At 44.5% G+C, this 21637-nt stretch overlaps 2 protein-coding genes across 3 annotated transcripts; one reads left to right on the top strand and one right to left on the bottom strand.

Moving 5' to 3' along the window:
- Positions 1-957: 957 nt before the first annotated feature.
- Positions 958-14365, bottom strand: LOC135906581 (uncharacterized). 2 transcript variants are annotated; one of them, XM_065438039.2, is made up of 2 exons: positions 14179-14365; positions 958-9157 (listed from the first exon to the last, which is right to left on the bottom strand). In XM_065438039.2, exon 2 carries the CDS (start codon positions 9077-9079, stop codon positions 5459-5461), a length of 3621 nt encoding a protein of 1206 aa, XP_065294111.1. In that variant the 5' UTR covers positions 9080-9157; positions 14179-14365; the 3' UTR covers positions 958-5458. The 2 variants fall into 2 exon arrangements, with proteins under 2 accessions (XP_065294111.1, XP_065294109.1); XM_065438037.2 differs by lacking the exon at positions 14179-14365 and adding an exon at positions 12531-12717.
- A 295-nt stretch (positions 14366-14660) lies between these two features.
- LOC139059851 (uncharacterized) lies at positions 14661-20328 on the top strand. Its single transcript, XM_070538297.1, has 2 exons — positions 14661-14919; positions 16475-20328. Exon 2 carries the CDS (start codon positions 16693-16695, stop codon positions 17860-17862), a length of 1170 nt encoding a protein of 389 aa, XP_070394398.1. The 5' UTR covers positions 14661-14919; positions 16475-16692; the 3' UTR covers positions 17863-20328.
- The last annotated feature ends 1309 nt before the right edge of the window (positions 20329-21637 follow it).

Raw genomic sequence — 21637 nt, 5'->3', positions numbered from 1 at the left:
GACATACAGAAACATGGAGACATAGCGCGGACATTCAATACACGTGTCCAAACAACGTATGCACCGCGTGTGTCTGCATATTTGGCCACCCCTGCCCCCTTGTCCGTCAGCCCACCATGGCTCAGCCCACCATAGCTCAGGCGATGTACAAGAGCATGCGCTGCCTGATCCTGGAGCCCTACAGCCCAACTTTCTTGTTTCCAAATTCGAAAGTCAGGTGGTACTACATGAAGGCATCAGAAAAAGGGAAAGAAATGTTTCAAGTGTGTTTATATTTCAAGCAAACACCTGTTGATGAGTAATGAGAATGACTGAAATTGTTTTGCACAGAGACTTGCATTAAAAAAGTAACACACAAACTATGTTAAGAAGCCGATGGCCCTCTTCAGCTTGGAGGTCCCATAGCCTTCACAATTTGCCAAATTACAGTGACACAGAGTAAGAGATTGCACAGCAAGAATGCTTCTCCACACATCCCGTGTAAAATGGTGTAGTGGTGGCAAGGCTAATGCTTCACTCAATTTGATTGCCGTTGGTAGCAAAGTGGAGGCACTGATTACAGGCCTTCAAATCCTTGGCTGAGCTTGCTTTGTATGGCATCAAGCTAGTGCAATACTAATGATGGATTCTTTCATTTTTGATGTGGTTAACATCATTATGGCTCTGTAATGATAGCAGGCCTGGATTTCATACTCCCTGTTCCTAAAGCTAGGCTTCTATTTTGTCATGTTTTCTGCAGTGTTTTGACATAAAAGGGCAACTCCAGGGTTTCTCCAAACACCTTGAGGCTTCACTGCATCCCCCCCCCCTCATTGTAGCTTGCATATTTCTTTTAAAGTAGCATACTGGACATAGCTGGTGCAACATTTATGGCTAGTCTATTTTTGCATATGTTTAAAAGAGGCTTCTAAGAACCACTGGAGGGTGAGGAGAAATAAACACACAGAATACAGTAGGTGGCACCTCTTTAAAATTTATTGCAAACAAAACAAAAAGATGGCACACTGCTGTTAAGGACAAAGCATGCGATAAATCTTTCTGTGAAACTGCAGACTCTGGAGTTGCCCTTTAGCATTGTGCATTTATTCCCGTCACTTAATTTAAAGGCATGAAAACAAGTGAAGAGGCTATTAGCACTACTACATACATTATAAAACACATAAGAATCATGGCATTTACTGAAGCAATGCCCTCAATACGCAGTCATTAATCAATTACATTCAAGCCACAAACAACTTCACACATGCACACACTAATGTTTTCTGAGACATTTCAATAAATAATGTTTCTTTTTTTGCTAACAATGAGCACAGAGACTAGTCACGAGAAATAAAGTAACTCTGGAATGCATAGTCATTGGTACAGTGTCTATATAGAGCAGTGCCTACGTGCTGGCCAGCGATACCAGTGAAATGACAGCGTTGATGGCACCTTCGTACTTGCACCTAGGTGGTTGCACGTTGAAAGGAGAATATGCCAGTGAGCAACCTTATGCAGCTGGCATCTAATGCCAGAGGACAACTCGTCAATCACACGAATGTGTATACAAGTGCTTGTTATTCAATGCATGTGTAGTAGCAGTGCCTTTCCTTTTATTATACTGGCTGGCACTGCAGGCACTGGCCTAGTATGTCATCATTATGACTTGCTATGTACAATTGTGACATAAAGGTTGGCACAACTGTGCTGATGGTATTCACTTAGGATGGCAGTCTCAAAGAGGCATCTTCCTGCTGGCAGAATGTGCACATAGCACAATGCATGCTGCCAGAGACAAGTGGTTCCAAATGAAAAGTGCATTAGACAAGTCAGATCATCTAGCAGCTTCAACCATTACTGCCACATCACAATTGAGCATTATAATAACAAAACTTCTTCTGGGGCAAGTTGGTGCAATTGGTTTTACAGTTGAGCATGTTTGTGCTGCTTAGCAGTGGCCATGATTGTGCAGGACTAACACACGTCGAGACGATTTTACACACTGCTTCTTGAGCGAGCTGAATGCCACGAAAGTGAATATCTTGCACAGCTCTTAAAATTCATTGGGCAGACTTAATTGTAGAGTCTGTAACAGTAAAAATAAATGCGATGATACAATGACATTTTTCATGTGCAAACTTTACAGATAACCAGAAATGTTCCGTGTCAACAAAGGTTGTGCGCACACTACTGCTGTCATTCGTGACAAAACTTGCTGCAAAACTGGCTGTCTCTACCTGCACGCTGCTAAAAATACGCATGTAGAACTAACTTGAAGATGATGTCACACAGTTCATACGTCACATATAATGTGTTTAAGAACTTGGCTCTATACCAGAAGCAGCAGTAAGTGCAGAAAGTTGCACAAATAACAACAGGTACACATAGCTATTCTGGGTAAATTGCAGCCAAATTACACTTAGAGGAGGCATTTTGCAGCTTTTCTGTCAATTAAATTAATATTATGTTTGGGTGAATTAACTGGCTGTCTCGTCAACAATAAATTAGAAGTATGTGTTCTACACGGCAAACAAAACAGAAGGGAAACTTCACTGCAGTGGAACAATAGTGCCATCTCTCACTGTAACAGCAAAATGCCACATTGTATTTTGCCTTAACAATGGCAGATGGCATTTGAATGATAGAATGGTCACTGCAGCAAAATTACAAATTTTGCCTGTCATTGTCATGTGCAAAGTGCATTTAGGTTTGTCATGGGTGAAATAGGCAGGCAATTTGTACAAATCGGGTGTTGCGCTATGAATAAGACAGTGACACTTGTCTCTCTCTGCTTCACATTGCTTGCATTGTGCCAAGAAGAACAATGTTTTAGCAGAACCCGTTCTCGGGCTAGTTGGTTGACACCTGGTGCACAGCCGCAGCGTTCACACAACAGACACAAGAGAGGGCAGCCGCTCGTCCCCGTCCTGTGTCAGGCATGACGGTGCTTTAAGCAGAACAATGTGCAGCAAAGAACACATATCTAATGCCTGGCACTCTTATTTACGCAACATTCAATACAATGTACTAGAACAAGTGCCCACTTGAAGTTCTTAAAGAAGTCTCTTATGCACACATCTATTTTTTTAGCAGTGGTCGCCCTGCTCGGTGTCACATCTCAAGTTTCATAAATGCAGGGTTCCAATGGCAGTGAAAGTTCTATGCTTCAATGTGGAGTGGCACATGTATCAAAGCGGGAGAAAAATGCAGGCTAATTAAGCTTATTGCAGTAATAGAGATAAATTAGCCCCCACCCGAGATTTCCGAGGGGGGGAGGCTCATCCCCCCTGCCCCTATCTAACATGTCATTGCCAGAGTTCTGTCACTACAGAAACAAGTACTCTCTGGGGTACCTGCTGCAGCAACATTAATAAAGACACTGAATAGGATGGCATCAGCTTGCATATGAATATGAAGTGATGTTTTCCTTCCTCTCCAGATAAGCTCACTTTGTTGAAGAAAGTCTTCAACATAAAGTGTGAAGCAGATTACACATTGGCTATGGACGTATTTTTGTCTACTTTCACGAGCTCTTCCACTTGACATCAGCTAAGCACAGTATTCCCATGCCGCCTGCGCAGTGAAGGCAGTGGCATCACAGGCGAGCTAATACATGTCTCTCCGATTTCACAGCAAAATGACTGACATGCTTTGTGGATACAAAACGGAAAGCCTGCTATAGCATACCATCACCAAAAGAGCTGCCCATTTGTATTTCAAGACATCTCATGGTTGACCGACCAAGCTACAGACATGACCAGAGTTCCACATTTTCAATTTAAAAAAAAAAGACTGGTATGCTGAAACAAGTGTCATCAACTCAGGTTCAAGAGGGGGAACTTTGGGCCAGTCAGTTCGACATGTTTAAAAGAGAAAAAGAACTGCGACTCACATCCTGTCCGAATTCGCAGCTCTTTTCCTCTTTTAGTCACAAACTCAGTTTTAAAATGTAAGGGTCAGTACATAAGGGTTTCAAGTGTACAGTATAAAGTAAGTTTGCCAGCAATTATGTTTGACGATCATGCAGTTTTAGAGATTCTGCACGTGAAACCAAGATGTTGCAGCTCGATGTGCAACACTTGACGAGACTTCGTTGTATGCTCTGGTTTTTAGCACCAGTGCACCTATGAAATCATGAGGTCAGTGCAGTTCCAAAGCACGCCTAATGATGAGCCAACATACAGACTTATTGGAATTTCTGAGGGTGGGAAATGCCTGTCACACAGTAGTGTCACACCTGGATCACTAAGACAGACAATCTCTTGTCACAAATCTCCTGCATTTGGTCTTATATTATTATGCATAGTCTTATGCTGCTTCCAATGACTTCAGTCATTGAATGTAGCTGTTAATGTTAGTTTTTTGTGTCCTCCTTTCTTGTTGCTTACATTGTTATTTTAATATTTTCTAAGGTGTTTGCATTGACATGAGGAAACTGATGGAAAAAGGCTTGTCAGGGCTGGGAATGGACCAATGAAAGAACAAAGTTTATACCGGCGTCATAGGTAATTTTTGATCGCAACTAGGCCTGATGGAGATTGAATGTCTTAACTGCAATCAAAAATTATTGCTGCAACGTGGTCCAATGATCTGGATCAAGTTTGGGTGAGCTTAAGCCCACATGGTGTCGTTAGTGGGTTCAAAGCACTGTAAGATATGTATAATAAAAATTTATATCTTTCAAAAAAATATACACTATTGCTTATAAAAATCCTTTTTAGGCATTTTTATTACTCTGTTCTTGCTTTTTAATGTTAGCGTTTTCTTGCATGCTGAGCTAGACGGCACGGATGTCAGCCTACGATCACAATTAAAGCTCATTCATGGTGCATGAATCGCAATAACCTGTATTTGGATCAAGCAAGATCGGGATCAAAGGTGACCGTGTAGCAGCACTCAATCCAGATAAGGCATGATTGCGATGGAAATTGACCATGTGACACCAGTACTGAGGGGCAGCTGAAGCTCTTGATTGACACTTTCGCTTTTGCATGACATAAAAGCCAGCATAGTGTCTCATTTGAGTGATCTGGCCTTTACACTGGGTAATCCGGTAAATGTGTGCTGGAGATAAGGCTCCTGAGAATATGGCCAAAGCATTGAGGCCTCTCTCACCAAGTGCTCATGTCCTGTGTTGGCCAAGGCTATTGTGTATCAATGTGCACCATGTCTGACTTGATAGTAAATGCCAGTTTGAAACAGCATATAGGTAAAACTTGCATAGGCTGAATGCACTATTGGTATTGGACAATTTCTTGCCAACTCATTTTGTATCCACCAAGAAAAATCACAAAGTGGTACGTCAAACTCAACAGCAATACAATCATTCTAAATGGTAGTGCAAAGAGAAAGCTGGGGCCAGTGGCGTTCGAGCCAATGAGGAAGGGCAAAGAGAGAAAAATCAAATGATTCACATGAAATACAGCCTGTGGAATTTGCCTGAAATGTTGTTGTGCCATCATTTAAGGCCCTACTGCCTTCAGCTGCTCTCATTGGACTTGGCCTCCCCAGACGGTTGTGCGTCCGACTCGACCCCAGAACTGGACGACGTGCAGTTTCCTTCGTCCTGCTCCGCCGGCGGTTGGCTCTTACTGCGGTTCCCAAGAGTCGAGCGGGGACCGTGCAGTGGCCTTGGGGGTGGAGCAGGGGGCACGGCCTCAAGACTGCGCACCCGCCTCTCAAGCGACCTCCGGTAGGGCGGCGGTGGTGGCGGCGAGGGCTTCACAACCTCCAGGAAGTTGGGATTGATGTAACAGAAATCCGTGTCGACCACAAACGGGGGGTTAGGCTTAGTGTGCGGACTCTTGCTTGGGGTGCCATTGGTGCCGCCGGCCAGTGCCTTGTTCTCTCCCGGAAGGAGTGCGGGCCGACGCTGCTTCAGATCAAACGAGTCACGAGGTGGCTGCTGTTGGGCTGTGGAGGACCTGCCAGTGACAGTGAGCTTGCGTGACCGCGGGGGTGCGAGTCGCAGTGCCCGCCAGAGGACCAAGCCAGCCACAAGTGATGCAGCGAGGGCAATGCCAATGGCTGTAGCCGCGATTGGAAATGGTGCAGTGCCCCGGCGGTCTGCACACGCACCACGGTAACGAAGCTCAACAGCGACAACCTTAAACTCTGGGTAGAAAGCCCTTGTCACTTCGGGCGTAGGGTGGCCAGTGTTGGCACGCATGGCATGTAGCAGGAAGTCTACGGCAGCGCGATCGCACCAGCTTGCGTTGGCCGATGGGTCAGTCCAGCTGAGCACGTGCGGGGGCCCAAGGGCAAACGCAGTGCGTGCAAAGCGGCGGGGGCAAGCGCTGTCGTTGGAAAAGTACTGGATACGTCTCTCGAGGGCCTCCACCTGCTCCCAGGAGAACTCAGCCAAAGTGTTGAACACCAGCCGGAACTCGTGCGTTGGACTCCGCGGCGGCTCCAAGGGCACACAGGTTGGCAGTGTGCCTTTCACTGTCTGTTCTGAACTTGATATGGCAGGCGCTTGAGTGGAAAGCACAGCCAAAGTGCTGCCTTCCGAGGTTCCATGCCTTGGCATCACCGTTCTCTCTTCAGAAGGCACAGTTACGGAAACAATGCTCTTCTCTGAGGTACTCTGCTCCACGTGTGGTGACGTCACCTTTTCTACCGGAGTGATGTCGCTTGTACGAGCTGGAGTATGTGGTGAAACTGGCTCGCTCTTCTCTGAACTGCCTTGGTTTGTGGATAGCGTAGTTGTTACTTCCAAAACAACACTAGTGAGTTCATCTCTTGAAGCGTATGAGAAATCAGACGACACACTGCTTTGTGTGACAGCACTTAAAGCTTGAGTTGTTTGAAGCTTCTCACTAGCAGTATAACTTTCCTTCCAAAGTGTAAAACGTTCTGTTGGTTCACTCACAAACAGTTGTGTCGGCAGGCTTTCATCGGGAGCATGTGTTAGTGCTGGCAACACTTGCTGCCCCTCTACTTGTGCAGCAGTAGTGCCTGAAATCATTCTTGGTATTTCTGCAGGGTCACCTGTGCCTACTGAACTCAGCATCTCATCATGTTCAACAATGCTAGTTGTATTTGGCATTTTAAAATCATCAGAGTTAGCCACACTGTCTCCCAAAAATGTTGTACTTAATACTGAGTCTACTGCAGTACTTGGTGCAGCAGGAAGTAGTCTATCCATTACTGTTTCATTTTTCATGGCTTGCAATGGTGTCAGCTCCGTGGCACTTTCTCTGTCATAATTTAGAGTCGATGTGTCGTGGTCACCTGCCAAAGGAAATGTGTCTCTATGATGAGAGGATGGTGATGTGAGCATAGTATCAAAAAAACTGTATGTTGTAGTCTCTGCAACAGTTGATATGCTGTCTTCTGACGGCATTGTTTGGAATGCTTTCTGCCCATAGTCAGTAGCCTCTGTGGACATCTTGACATACTGTGTCAGCATGCTAGTTGAATCTGACTGATTCTGTGGATTCATTGATACTTCACTCGAGTTAACCGTTGTTGATGTGCCAACCAACATGGGTGGCATGCTTGTCGTCTTGGCTAGTGTCACATTACCAGTTTCCAGAGCAAAACTCACCACTGACGAGTTGTCAATTTCAGTGTGTTCCAGGGAGTCTGTGCTCAATTCCAGGATAGGTTCAGACACTGTGACAGCAGTGGCACTTGGTTCTATATTCTCAAGAGGTAGCACAATGCTCAAAGATGCATCATCATCTGCATTTTGGCTTGTATTCACCTGAAATGTAGCACTGTGTTTAACCATAGTGCCTATATCAGGAGAGTCCGTTAGTGAGTGTGGCATTTGTTCAGCTGTGCAAAACACTGATGTGCAGTTCACTGGGTCACTCGATGTTGTTAGTGGCATGTTGCCTCCGTCTTCCTTGGTTTGTGGTGTGCTGGTCACCAGATGGTATACAGAGCTCTCATTTAATGTGTTGTTTTGCTTGGTTGCAACTTCAACCAAGTCAGCACTTGATGAGAATGAAGAATCTGTGGTTGAAGGCTGGATGATCTGACTTTGGGCAGTGAAAGGTCTTGTTGTTGGACTTGGCGACGACACAAGACTCTCTAACTGACGTTCAACATCTACGTCTTCATTGCTTTCAGATTCATGCTCCACACTAATGTTTATTGCTGTAGGTGCTGAAGTTTGCACGAAATCCTCATTGTTCTGAGGTGGGAGAGTGCTGGACAACACTGTGGTTGCTTGAATTGACTCTGTGGTTGTAACGTTTAGTGTATGAGAATTCACAGCAAATGCAATATTCACTGCAGTAGGCCACATCAGGCTTTGTACTCCAAAGTAGTCATGAGTTGTTACATTAGGATTTGCAGTTGGTGGAACTTGACTTGTAAGCTCTTCAGTGGTTGGTCCTTCCACTAAAACATGCAGGTCTTTGTTATTAGCTTGGTTACGACTGGTAACCTTAGGAACTGTAAATGACATTGGTGTAGTTGCCTCCTTTTCACCAACAACATACGGCGATGTGGGTGCTTTATACACACTTACAACTGATGACTTACTCAGTGTAGGGTCACCGGTTGGCTTCAGCAGCTTTTTCCCAGTTGGATCAGGAAGTGCAGTTGTCACATCAACCCAGGCCGACAGCATGCTTCCAGAGTATGTGGTCACCTGTCTATCCGCTGACTTGTTCTTGAGCGAGCTTAGTTCATAATCAAGCACATCCAATTCCAAAGAGGCTTGTGTAGTAGTTTGCAGATAGGAGAGTGTTTCCACCACCGTGGATTCCTTGTTTTTTGATGCACTCACAACATCTTCACTACCTATCATCTTTGCAGTTGACAAAACGGTGTCCCCCATAGTGTTCTTTACAGACATGCTGGGGACAGGGAATATCGAAGTGTGGTGGTGGGGCTCGGCAGTTGTGATGTCCACAGAACTCTGCAAGAAAGCATCATTAGCTAACTTTGTCGTTTCTGTCGGTGCCGGTGGAGTGAATGTTGACAGGCTGCCATCCGCACTGGTGTTGATTGGTTGTCCTGCTTCTGGCAAGCTCAACCCCTGATGGTCAGTGGAGAGGGCTTCTAATGTTGGCTTCAGTGGCAGCGGTACAGCAGTGCATGAGCTGGACAGGAGGAGAGTGAGCAAAGCCCCCAGCACATCCATGAAGCCAATAACAGTGCTCGATGCTTGGCACCTGTTGGCCAGGGTTCATCCTGTTGGCAGCAGGCCCACGCCACTTCTCTGTAAAACAGGCAAGCAGACCAATGGTTGTCACAAACTCCACTGCCACTGCACTGTGTTTTTTATTTATTATAGTGGCCACCCACTCTGTTGACAGCATTACTAATGGCACTGTTTGTTCAAAGGTGTAAATAAACTGAGGGAATGCAGCCAGGTTCATTTCTACATAAGATCATTGGGTCATGGTCACATACTACAACGACAGCATATCTACACAGCCAGACATTAACTGTGGCTATTCATATCCATCTGTTAAATGCGGTTTGTCCTTTCAGCAATTGCTTATTAGTGGCTGTGGTGGACATTCTTTGTGCACAAGGACAACGCAGATATTGGAGTGTCACACTACAGTAAATTCTGCAAATGAAATGAACAACATCCCTTGCATGTTGAACATCGCTGGACGTTTCGACTTCTATGCAGAAGTTGAAACGTCAACCCTTTGGGCTGCACCACAATAATCGGCACTGTGTTTTTTTTTCTGTTTATAATATGAAGTTCTGTATCTCAAGAACAAATGAAAATCACTTTTACTATTGCAGATTGGTACAGTGGGCTGACAAGTGTGCTATTATTGATGAAACGAAGCATGAACGAACAAATAAATAAACCAAAAAAAAACATTTTCTTGGGCAAGTTGGTGCTTAGGCTTGCTGTACACTAAATAAACAAATTGTTGCAAGATGTTCACATGTGTGGAATGGTACAAGTATGCTTGCAAGCTACCAGTATCATCCACACCTAAGTGGCTTCTGCTTCATAACCTGTCACAACTTATCTTCAATTACTGAATGCCCATTAGTACGCCCCTTTATGTAGAACATTTATATTGAAACATGAGTGCTGAAGTGAACAGAGGAATGTTGCCAACCATTTTGAAGAGTTGGCCAGTAGATGTCCATCCATATCCATTAGCTGAAATTCTGAATGGCTGGGCTGGGGTACCAACAAGAAGGAAATGGGGTTTCCTTCTAGCTGGTTCAGCTCCAGCCAATCAGTGGCGGCTCGAACCGACAGTCCACTAGGTGGGCCACTGAGCACGTCTGTGTTTGATGTGTGCCAGGGTGAACGCAGGACATCGGGAAAATAAACAGGTGTGCGAAAAACAAGTAATAAATACATGGGCAGAAGCATGTCAGATGCGTAAAGAAAGTAGGTCATTTGGTTCCCTTGTCACGTGGTTCATCATATGTAGGCCAAATGGGCAGATTTCTGAATGACAGATTGTATGAGCATCGACATAAGATGGAAAACCAACTCTTTATTAGTACTTATTGAAAGGCTCACAAGTGCATTCCAGATTTTAATGGAGCCTGTGTTTTGAACAGAGCAGATGATCAACTGACAAGGAAGATATTGGAAGCACTTGAGATCAAGAAGCGTGGTGATGCTTGTATCAGTAAACCCTCAGTTTCTCTATCGACGAAGGAACTGGCGTATCTTGGGAGTGGCACTTAGAAGCTGTTCTGTATCGTGTTTTCGTTGTGCGATGCAGATGATGGCACTATTTTTTCTTGTTGTTTTAATCCTTGGCAGCAGCTATTTATTCCTGTCAAGAAATAAAACACTCAGTTGTTAGTGCACCTACGTGGTTGCCCCGTGTAGCCTTCCTTCGCCCGTTGTTTTATTTGGCGCCTTCATTGTAATCACTAGGTGGGCGCTTACAAAATACCGCCTCTGGGATCGCAAGCTCCTCTGCATGAAATGTGAAAGACTCCTTCAGCCATGCCATATATTTGGGCCATGCCAAACGAAATAAATTTTCGGCGACATGCACTTTTATTGCTATCTATGTAATTAGCCTGTGGCCAGACAAAAGGCCTAGAAACCAGCAATAATTAAATGCTACAGAGTGAAATGTTACACATTTTGGCACAGGCCTCCAGCCTTGCTGCTGTACCGTGGCCTCTTATGCTGAAATAAAGTGTACTATAAGTCAACCTAAATGGTGAGATATATATTAGTTTAAAGTTATATGTTGCAGAGTCTGTGTGACAAAAATGGACTGGTATGCCTGTAAGCAAACCCACATGGATGTACAGGTTTTCAATTGACAAATTTACCTGCGGTGATTTCCCAATGTTGCTGAAAGTATGCAGTTATTACTAACAGCTGCGAAATTAATCACTAGAACTTGGAGGAAGCTTAAAGCTTTGCCTTTAAGAGTGGAAAGCGATAGCATTGATTAAAAAATCCCTGACTGTCTCTCTCCCTTCCCCACAACTGCAGCTCATGTAACCATAACGTTTACTAGGAAACGCTGGCGGCAAACAATATGCACGAAGGCAAGCCTCCTGGTGGAAACGCGGCCTCTTGCGTGGGCTGATGATCCTGGAGATTGTGCCACAGCCACACACAAAAAAAAAATTACATCGTTTCCAGGTTTCTGTTATTGCTTCTCAATTTAAATATTTAAATCTGAGAAGATTTAACATAAAACACATGCACTGCCGGTGTTTTGCTTCATGACATTTGTTTGTGCGCTGCCATTCTCAAAATACTGAGGAATAACTTTGTGAAGAACGTAAGACAAGGTGTGGGCAACTTTAGTGATAGAATGGTGTGGCAATATAACCTGCATACACTGCATGTCATACAGCAAGGCATGGCATATACATATACCAAAATATATAGGGGAATTTTCGCTCACGGAAAGCTCCGCCAACGCCGGATTTTCTGCGACACGGGGCCCTTAACGGTATCGGCTTAGAAATCAAAGGGTGAATCTAATCCTTTTCCTTTAGCACTGTTAAACCGTTGCACGTTCCGAAGAACCCTTTTCAAATGCAGTTCGAACATTCTTCGCGATAATGCAGGTCTTCTCCAGTTACCTTCATCAACCCATATTGAAATTTCTTAATCTTAATCCATTTAATTCCCCGCACCTCGACTTCGTTTTTACGTCTTCAATCGCCGTCCATTCGCGTTTCATATTACAGCGTTTTTCAGAGCTGCGATATCTGCACATGCGGACTTCCCCGACAGCATGGAGCTTGTGGGCCGTTGTCCGAACATCGAAGTGAATTCGAACAGATCGACGGTTCGTCTGCCGCGCACCAGCGACATATAGCAAGCACATCGCACCGTATGACGCAGCAGGCCATCAGCCACGCTGGAGGAAAGTTCAGTCCCGGATATTGCAAACGTGAATTACTTCTGTTGCGCGCAGCAGGTGCAGTGGCATGTATTTGTACTGCAGGATAAGAAGAAATTGAAGCTCGTGCATGCACACATGCATTCTAGACCAATGCCTGTCAGTCCTGCTGCAGCGACAGAGGCACAGTCCGCTTGCTTAACGTAAATCAGAACAAACCGACACCTGCGGATTCACGCAGCAACCTGCTCCACCGAATGTCCAACGAAAGTGTCTCACCTGACTGCACTGCACGGCGTACGGTCGAGCTTCAACGCGTCGATAAAAATCGAGCGTTCGTTACTCGAGATTTTCTTCCCATTCGGACGCTGTCGAGCAGCCAGAAAGGGACAGAAAAGCACGACCACGATAGGAACAACCGACCGCTAACTCGCATTTGAACCTCGGCGGCGCGGAGAGACGAAGTCGGCAACGTCAACTTGCTGAGCCCCGATTGGCTGCGCGGAGATCACGTGGCCCTTCTGTTGTATAGCTGGGAAAAAAGGCCGTTAAGAAGCTCTCAGCGCTTCACACCCCATACTGCAATTTCGTTATTTTTTTTTGCCTCCCTTTTCGTTTTATTCGAATTAAGTACAACAGTTCTCGAGCTACGCGCTACAAAATTGACGGGCCCACATGGGCGTTCGGTTTCCCCGTGTTTTCCGCGTACGCGAACGGCCTGCCAAACGCTCCTGCGCGCCAATGCGGGTTAAAAGTGAACGAGTACACATGCACCTTCAACATCTGCTGCATATCCACAGACCAGGATCGCTGTGCCATATGCTGCTTATTACATTTTTTTAAAGTGCACTGCACCGCGGTCTGAAACAAATAAATATATGTTTAACTCGATCAGTGGCCACGCCGCTTTGTTATGCTCGGCAAAAGCTCTCATGAATATGCATATACGGCCGAGTCACACAGCGGCGCTGCCTGCCGCGCTTCGTCCTTAGCGACGCTTTCTCGTCAGCTCACAATAGCCGTCTGTGCTTCTCTTTGTCTAGTCAAGGAGCGGCAAAGACTTTCTTTGTCTTGGTGCGAACTCGAAGCAGATACGCCGCTTCGTTCCCAAGCAAAACACTTACAAAGAGAAAGATAGCTTAATTTTGTAAATCAGGCTTCACCCTGCGCTCACAAGCCGTGCAGAAAAGCCACACTAGCTTAACTAAAAGAAACTGTGCATACTGCCGTGAATAATAATACCAACGTCCGTTTTCTGTCGGCGCTTCTGCTCATTTAATTAAGTATTATATTATTTGCCATCAAATATAATTACGGTGTGTTCCACGCGACCCTCAATTGCTTTATAATGCACATACTAGCGCACGCAAATATATAATTGTACCAGCGATGCAACTTGTTTTTCCTATATCGAGCAAAATCTAGCACACGGAAGTATAGTACGAATAAGTAGCTGCAATTGTCGACTTCAGTATAATGCTTGTAATTCCGTCGACGCGCATACATATATATATCAGACCCTCAGTAGCGGTGCGGCACGTCCGCGCGCGTACGTGTCTCATGACGCAGCGACAAAAAATTGAAAAAAAAGGAAAAGAATTCCATCGTTACTATTCCTGCGAAACCTAACTTCAAACTCACCTTTATATATATATATATATATATTTTTTTGGAAAGTTACAGTTACTGTGGCATTGCGTGGTATGTCGTATGTAAATATGAATCTTGCGCGCCTTGCAACATCGCAAGGAACCCTAGCTGATACACCTTTGTCTTACGATATAAACAAGACAAAAGGGAGACTCCTGTGCTGAGCAGTATTCTATCTCAATGTTGATCCTCGAACTGCCTTTGGCGGCATGCTGAGCCGCGTAGATAACGGAGCTCGAACTTACAAAACATAGGAAATCATCTCGGCACAGCTTACCGTTAGGCGCGTGCCTCCATAACGGCTCGGTTTCGCACGGACGGTATGGATGGGGAACGGAACCACAGACGGAGCAACGAAACCATGGTGGACAGCATGGAGGTGGACAGCAAACAAAACTTAGTGATTATCATCATCAACCATAGAGTTTCCTACAAAAAGTACTAGAGGGAACTCTGGCGCTGCGGTCGTTGTCCTACCATGGGAATGATGAAAAGACATGCGTTTCCCCGCAACATGCGTTTCCCCGCAGGCCGGCTGAGGCCGGTGAACAATAGAAGGCAGCATCCACGTGACCCTGCGTTCCCGGATGTTGGTTCCCTAAGTTGGTTTCCAACTGTCCCTAAGAGGCCACTGAATACCTAGTGTGTCACGTGATCGGGGAGGTTTATTCCCTGTATTACTGCCGGAATATACAACAATCCTAGCGCGTGCAATGACGCAGAAACCACATGCTTCTAAACGCCGTCTCTCCGCTTCGGAATGGCGCACGTCTGTGATCGAGCTGCCATCGGCGATGACGATCGTCGCTGCGAATTTTGCAGCTAACTATTCATGCAGAGGAAGAACATGCTGCAACACATCAGGAACGTTCACAGAATGGCCGTGGATGTCAAGAAATTGATGAAATGCGACGTATGTGGCACTTCCCTGCCTACAATGGAGAAGTATTCGGTGCACCAGATCGCTGCGCACAACTTCGAGGCTGACTACGTGCACCTGTGTTCCGGAACAATAAGGGTGAGGAACAGTTTTATTAACTTTATTCTCAGTCATCGTAAGCAAATGACGTTTAAACGCAATATTATATGTCGGACTTTTTAAAATTTCTTGTTGCACAGTGTGCCTCCAAAAGTAGTTGTTTATACCTTGCGGGCCTTTGTTTTTTCTTTCTCCATCTGTTTCGCGAAGAGTATCTTTTGCGCACGTGCCTAATTTATTTCCTTGGGGTATGTTGAAGTTTGTATCCTCGTTAAATTTAATTTGTTTGTTTATCTATCTATATATAGTATAGTCATGTGTGCGCGCTCCCAGCGATGCGCTACATGACATACGTTTGGCATGGTCTGCTTTCCTGCCCAGCAAGTGGAGTGAAATTTGACGTTTGCACATCTTTTTTTTCTTTTTTTTAAGCGGCAGGAGTAAGCTGTTCTGCGTTCTGACGTTGCTCTGTGCCACATGCGTGCGTGGCCTAGTCTTCGCCTCAATGCACGTTGCAATGCGGCAGAGACGCAGAACCGGGACCATACTTGAATTTGCGGATGTCGCCGGGATGGTTTCCCAGCGTATTGTTGGCAAACTCTTTAGTAGTACATTTCATAGAATAGAGCGAAATGTGACGCTCGCGCACCCTACCCCCCCCCCCTTCTTTTTTTTTCTTAAACGAGAGGAGGGATTTGCTCTGCGTTCTCACGTTGCTTTGCGCTACTTCCGTGCGTGGTACAGTCTTCGCCTCAGTGCCGACCGCAATACACTTGCAATTGCGGCTGTCAGCGGCTTGGTCTTCCGGCGCACTTTGGGAAAATTCTTTAGTAGTACCACAGTCCTTCAATTGAAGGACTCTGGTTGTAGATTTCATAAAATAGAGCCAAATTTGACGCACGCGCAATCCTTTTTTCTTTAAGAAGAGTGTGTTAGGAGGCTACTTGGTAAGACATCTTTTTGTGAACTTAAACTGCGCTTGGGAAAAGACACCAACGTAGAAGAAGACAGGACGAACGCAGACTAGCAACTGGTTTATTGAAATCACACATAATGCTGCCTCTTCGAACCAGGCGCATGCCCAAGCCAGATCATAACCGCGTGACCATGGAACACTCCCTCGCCAAGCCCCTATCTACAGTAAAAATTCAAGCTCTTCTTGAAAAGAAGGAGCTTTTCAAGAAGAAACTGAGGGAAGGGATTCACACTGTTCTGGGGCGTAGCTTGCACCACGTGCTCTCAGTTCGTCTTTGTCTTATCGTAACAGCATTGCTGTGAATGTACAGTCTGATTCAATATTGAGGAAGGAGTGAGCATAGATCATGCTTAAGTTTCATACTTGTTTCTTATTAAAACAAAACTAATATGATAAATTTTTTGAAGTTATTGCGCATTGCATATTTGAAATTCAATTTTAACAGAAATTTGAGCAATATCAAGGGTGACCTCATGACACAGTGGAGTTGAAGGTGAGGGAGTAAAATAAATGCTACGTTAGCCCGTGTCCAAAGCCTTCAAAGTGATTATTTTTGTTTGCATCTCTCTCCCCAAAGTACTTGTCACCATCAAATTCTATTTTGTGCTTTTATTACAGAATTTCATGAATGGAAAGCAGAAGAAGAGGGTAGCCAAAACTGCTGGTTCATTTTGCCCAGGGACCCCAAAAAGCTGGCCAGTGGAGAGACAAGGATCCACTATTACTGTAATAGATCAGGCGAGGCAAGGAAAAGGGAAGGTCATAGTGACCGTCGGGAGAATAGTCAGGGGAGCTGTAGGTCTGGTAAGATATGTCTTTCATTTATTACCATCACAATGGACAACACTCAGAGTCCGACACCTGAAAGCACCACCATAAAAGTCAGGTATCAAAGAAACCATTATGGTCATAAACCAGAAATTCAGCACTTAGGAATGAGTGACAAGGAAAAGGCCAGCGTAGCAGAGAACCTAGAAAGGGGTGTGCCCATGAAAACCATTCTAAAGCGAATAAGAACATCTGTGGCATCCAAGCTGAGGCCAGTGCACTTGGCAGAGTGCTCAACCCTGCATAACATCAAACGGCAGTTTAACATTGCTGCTCCTGAACGTTGTCACACTAATGACGCTGTCAGTGTAGACATGTGGGTGCTTGTGATGAAAGAAAAAGGTGAAACACTTGTCCGCCTGTACAAGGCACAAGGTGCAGTGGACCCAAGTGGTACATTTTCTTCAGCAGACTTTGCTCTTGTTCTGATGACAGAGCCTCAGAAGGAGCTACTAGAAAAATTGGGCCCTGCAGGGACTGTATGTCTTGACTCCACACATGGTACTATAGAGTACCTGTTTGACCTGACCACACTTCTGGTGCTAGATAAAGTAGCATCAGTTGTAGCTATAGCTTATTTCATCTGCAACCAGATGAACGAGCAAACTTTGACAGCATTCTTCAAATATCTGGAGTCGGCCATGGCCAAAAAAGTGGCCGCTAAGACATTGATATCTGATGATGCCTCGCAATTCTACAAAGCATGGTCCAGGGTCATGGGTGCCGCAAAACAGAAACTTCTCTGTGCCTGGCATGTGGATAACAATTGGCGTAAGAAGACACTCGAGTGTGTAGAGAGACAGCTAAGGCCACATGTTTACCATAGTGTGTGGCTACTCTTAGAGTTCCTCGTGGAAAAGGCATTTGAAGATTATTTTAAGCAATTCCTTTCTAGTGAGGAAGAAAAACTGAGGAACTTCCTCAAGTACTTCAAAGACCACTATGCAGTTAGGCCGCAAGAGTGGGCCTATCGCTTTAGGACTAGAGCAGCTGTCAACACTAACATGCACCTTGAGAGCAAGCACAGGACGTTAAAGCATACTATGCTGGAGAGAAAACAGAATAAGCATGGTGACAAACTAATTTCTGCCCTCATGGACTTGACAAATCATTTTTTAATGAAAAGGGCTAGCCAGATGATGAAAGGGGCAAAGGGTAAGGAGCGGAGAACAATTTAGAAGAACCACAGGTCTGGCAGTGAAATGGCAGCTTGTGCCAAAATAAATGAAGATGGCATATGGACTGTTCCATCTCAGTCTATTAAAGGGCTCTCATACAAAGTGTCAAAAGTGAAAGATGGTGCTTGCTGTCCTTTGAGGTGCAAGGAATGCGCAGTGTGTGTGCAAGCACAGTCACTGTGTGGTCATCGCTAATCCAACTAGCAGCAACAAGGCCCATGAGAGCTCACCCAAAGAAGCATGTGAGGCAAGTCGGGCATTTCACATTGTACGGAGTATAACAAAGCTGGAAGCAGCCAAAGCAGTGTCAAGCTCAACACTCTTAAGAGCAAAAATGGACTCAGTCAGACAGGCAATATCAGATGGTGAAGTCTCTGAGGGTGTGGCTGAGAAGGCAAACAATTTGTTTTAGCCAGTTTTCATGCTTGTGGAAAGTGAAAGTGACCCAAAAAGAAAGATGCCAGACCATTCAAATGAACCAGCCAACAAAAAAGTTGTGCACCTGTTAAGATTTCACTCTACAAAAAACCCTAGATTGTCGCAGCCATCATCTAGCCTTTCAACGCCCACTGAAGCTCAAAAGGAAGTCCTTAAATAACAGCTTAGGGACAGCAACATAAAAACTGAAGAGATAACCACGTCAGCAGGGCACGATTACTGGTAACAAGCCTCCAGTGCAGTTAGGAAGAGAGAAGTGGTGCAGTAGTGCTGTGCTGTCATGCCTTATAGAAGCAGGTTGAGGGCTCGCATATAAACAAATCATAACATGTGGTCTCTGATGATTAGCCCGTCTGTTTTTGTCTGTGGTGTGCAGCCATATGTCACAGCTGGATGGTATGTGTGTTAGAGCACGAGAGATGCCTCCATGCTTGTTGTATGAGCTGCTGGTAAGTGTTCTGTGAAAATAGGTACAGACCCAGAGGTTATCTCTGGTATGTGGCAGCTGTTGGATTGTAGTGTGTTAGAGCACGCCTCCATGCTTGTCATATGAGCCGCTGGTAAGTATGTCTGTACATAGGAAGCGCATTGGACGGTGTGTAGTGTTTCAGTGTGCAAAAGCCTCCAATGTGTTTTGCTACTTATAAATTTGTGTAAACACTCAGTAGCGCAGTAGTCATGATGTTGCACTGCTGAGCTCAAGCCTGCGGGTTCAATCCCAGCAAAGGTGGCTGCATTTCAGTGGTGGTGAAATGAAAAAAAAAAAAAAGCGTGTAGTTGAATTCAAGTGCACATCACAGAACCCAAGGTGGTCAAAATAATACTGAGTCCCGCACTGTGGCATGCCTCATAATTCGATCTAGATGTTGTGTTCCATGTGATGTTCTTTATTGCCCATTTGAATAAACTTTTATTTTTCAGATTACCAAAATAGAGGGTATATGCAGTGGTGTTGTGTGCAGTCTGGATAAGTTGCTCTGGTCATGTGCACTCAATGAAAACTTCTGCATATTTGGCTGCAGCAGACAGTGTCATAATGATAGTAAAGACTATGCAGAAAGCTTTAGGCCACTCTACATATCAGATCAGTTTTATATTGCATCCCTTATGGTGCTTATGGTGACAGAATAATAATTGGCAATGCTTCCTTACACATTTAATATTTTTCTTTTTTTCTTTTGGAAGAGCAACCTTGGAAGAATAATCTACAACAATGCTCCTACCTTCTCTTTCACTGTCTCCCCATTTCTTTTCTACACTTCAACTTCATTGTACGCACTATCTTATTCTCCTCTTCATCCTACATTGACGGTGTGGGAAAGTGAGCTAAGCGTGCATAAAGATTGCTGTGCAGAACTTAATTGCAGCACTGACGAAGACAAATCTTTGTCAAAAGGTTCATTACAGCTACATTCCCCCTCCAAACACTGTTTATCACTTCAAGCCTTCATATTCCTGTGAGCTTTTGTCTTGTTTAACAGTTGTAACAGTCATACTATTTATTACTATCAATAGCCAGCATACATTTAGCACTGCAAAGTGCTGTTTAGAAGACGTGTGAGTTTCTACTTCCCTTATGATAAACACTCCAGACATTCAGTCTCTAATTTATGAAAATCTTTCAAACATTGCCAGTGATGACCACCATATGGGTTAATGTCGGCATGGGACTGAGGCTTTCCCGCAAAAAGAACAGTTATGTTTTGCTCATATCATGTGTCTGACAGTTTCTGCTGTAATTTTTGCACTTGTCAACTGCACTGTGAAGAGTTCGTTTCTGTGAATATGTGCTGGCCTGATTCTTCTTAATCACGCATTTCAGATCTTGTGCTGTGAGATGAGGAGGTGTAAAATAAAAACACCGTGTAGATTTCACAATGCCTTTAAGAAACCAAGCAAAGCTTGGAGATGAAGCATTACATGCAACTTGAACCAAGTGTCTGGACACAGCAAGTGAAAGTTGTTTTGTCATGAGTGAGGGTGTCGGCGTTACTTGTAACTGCCTTTAAATAAAAGTTTGTTTCAAAACAGTGGCTCAACTCTGTGTTCCCCCGGTAAAAAACAAAACCATTGAAATTTGCAATTCTCTTTTTAAACATAATTGACCAATATGAATAAAAAAAAACTTTATGAATCAAGATATAAGCTTGCCATACCATGGAAACACTTGAAACTCCTTTTGAGAAGCTTACTCATACGCGAACACATTATAGCAATTATTTTCAATCGTATACCCACAATTTGCGTCGTCACCATGTCAAGTTTCAAGGCAGATTTTTTTTAGACTCCAGGAAGCCGTATGCTGAATTCTATCCATTGTTTACTGCATTGCATTTGATTTTCTATAACAAATAAAATCGAATTCTCCATTGATTGCACCGACGCTCACGTTATAATTATATGCTATTATTATTGACTAGTCTTTTATATATATTCTTGGAGGGTGGGGGCTGCACTGGTGGCGTTCTACGAATTTGCGCCGCGTGTTTGTGCGGGTAAACTTAAGCGCACAATTTTTTTTTTTTGCGCGTTATGAAAACAATGCACTGCAGGTATTTTAATTAATGCAACGAGCTGTATGAAATATCAGTCAAGGGGTTGGAAACGTCGCTATAGAGAATCCCGACTATTTTCTTTTGCGTGTGTGTATTTGGAGTTGATGCAGTTTTTTTTATTTACTTATTTTGGCTACATTGCGCCAATTGCGCTTCCATAGAATAAAGAAACGCGCGCTTGCCGACTCGATCGCAAGGGGACAGCCTCATCAACATCAATATCAGCAGCAATGGCGGATTTGCGCATGCCGTGGCGCTTGCAAAGTTTTCAATAGTTTTCGCCTTTTAAGTGATTCTTTTGCTATTTTAACGTGTGGAGGTTCATTGTACGTCTGTTTTTTCAAGTTTGGCATGTGTTTTAACACATGTGAAGGTGTAGTCTTTTCTTCTTCAGCGGATATATATACAAGACCCCGTTCACCGTCTATCAGGTAAGATGTGTACGTATGCTACACGCAAGCGTAGTGCTTCATTAAGCCACAGTGCACTACAAAGTTAAGCATGACCGGTACACAAAATTCACAAGTTCGAAGTACTGCCAAGAACAACCATTGATTGGCGAAGTTCTCACAGGCGTTGCAGAAGTTGTTGGGCGCGGCAGTGCTGAACGTAGCGTTAGCGGCTTAAATCGTGTTTTTTTACTAGTAACAACGTGTCACTATTTCATATTATTGGCGGCGTCTCCAGGACACCAAATCGGTAACGGGGACACCAGAGCTAGAACCCGGACTGGTCCATGGGTTGGGGCTCGCCGAGGCTTGCGCGTGCTAGTAGTATATCTA

This window comes from Dermacentor albipictus, chromosome 5 (assembly GCF_038994185.2).
Source record: "Dermacentor albipictus isolate Rhodes 1998 colony chromosome 5, USDA_Dalb.pri_finalv2, whole genome shotgun sequence".
Lineage (NCBI taxonomy): Eukaryota > Metazoa > Arthropoda > Arachnida > Ixodida > Ixodidae > Dermacentor > Dermacentor albipictus.
This window is presented reverse-complemented; position numbering and strand designations above follow the sequence as displayed.

Bases quoted from the DNA above. Each gene is read 5' to 3' on its own strand.
- LOC135906581 (XM_065438039.2), bottom strand. From the start codon at position 9,079: ATGGATGTGCTGGGGGCTTTGCTCACTCTCCTCCTGTCCAGCTCATGC.
- LOC139059851 (XM_070538297.1), top strand. From the start codon at position 16,693: ATGGACAACACTCAGAGTCCGACACCTGAAAGCACCACCATAAAAGTC.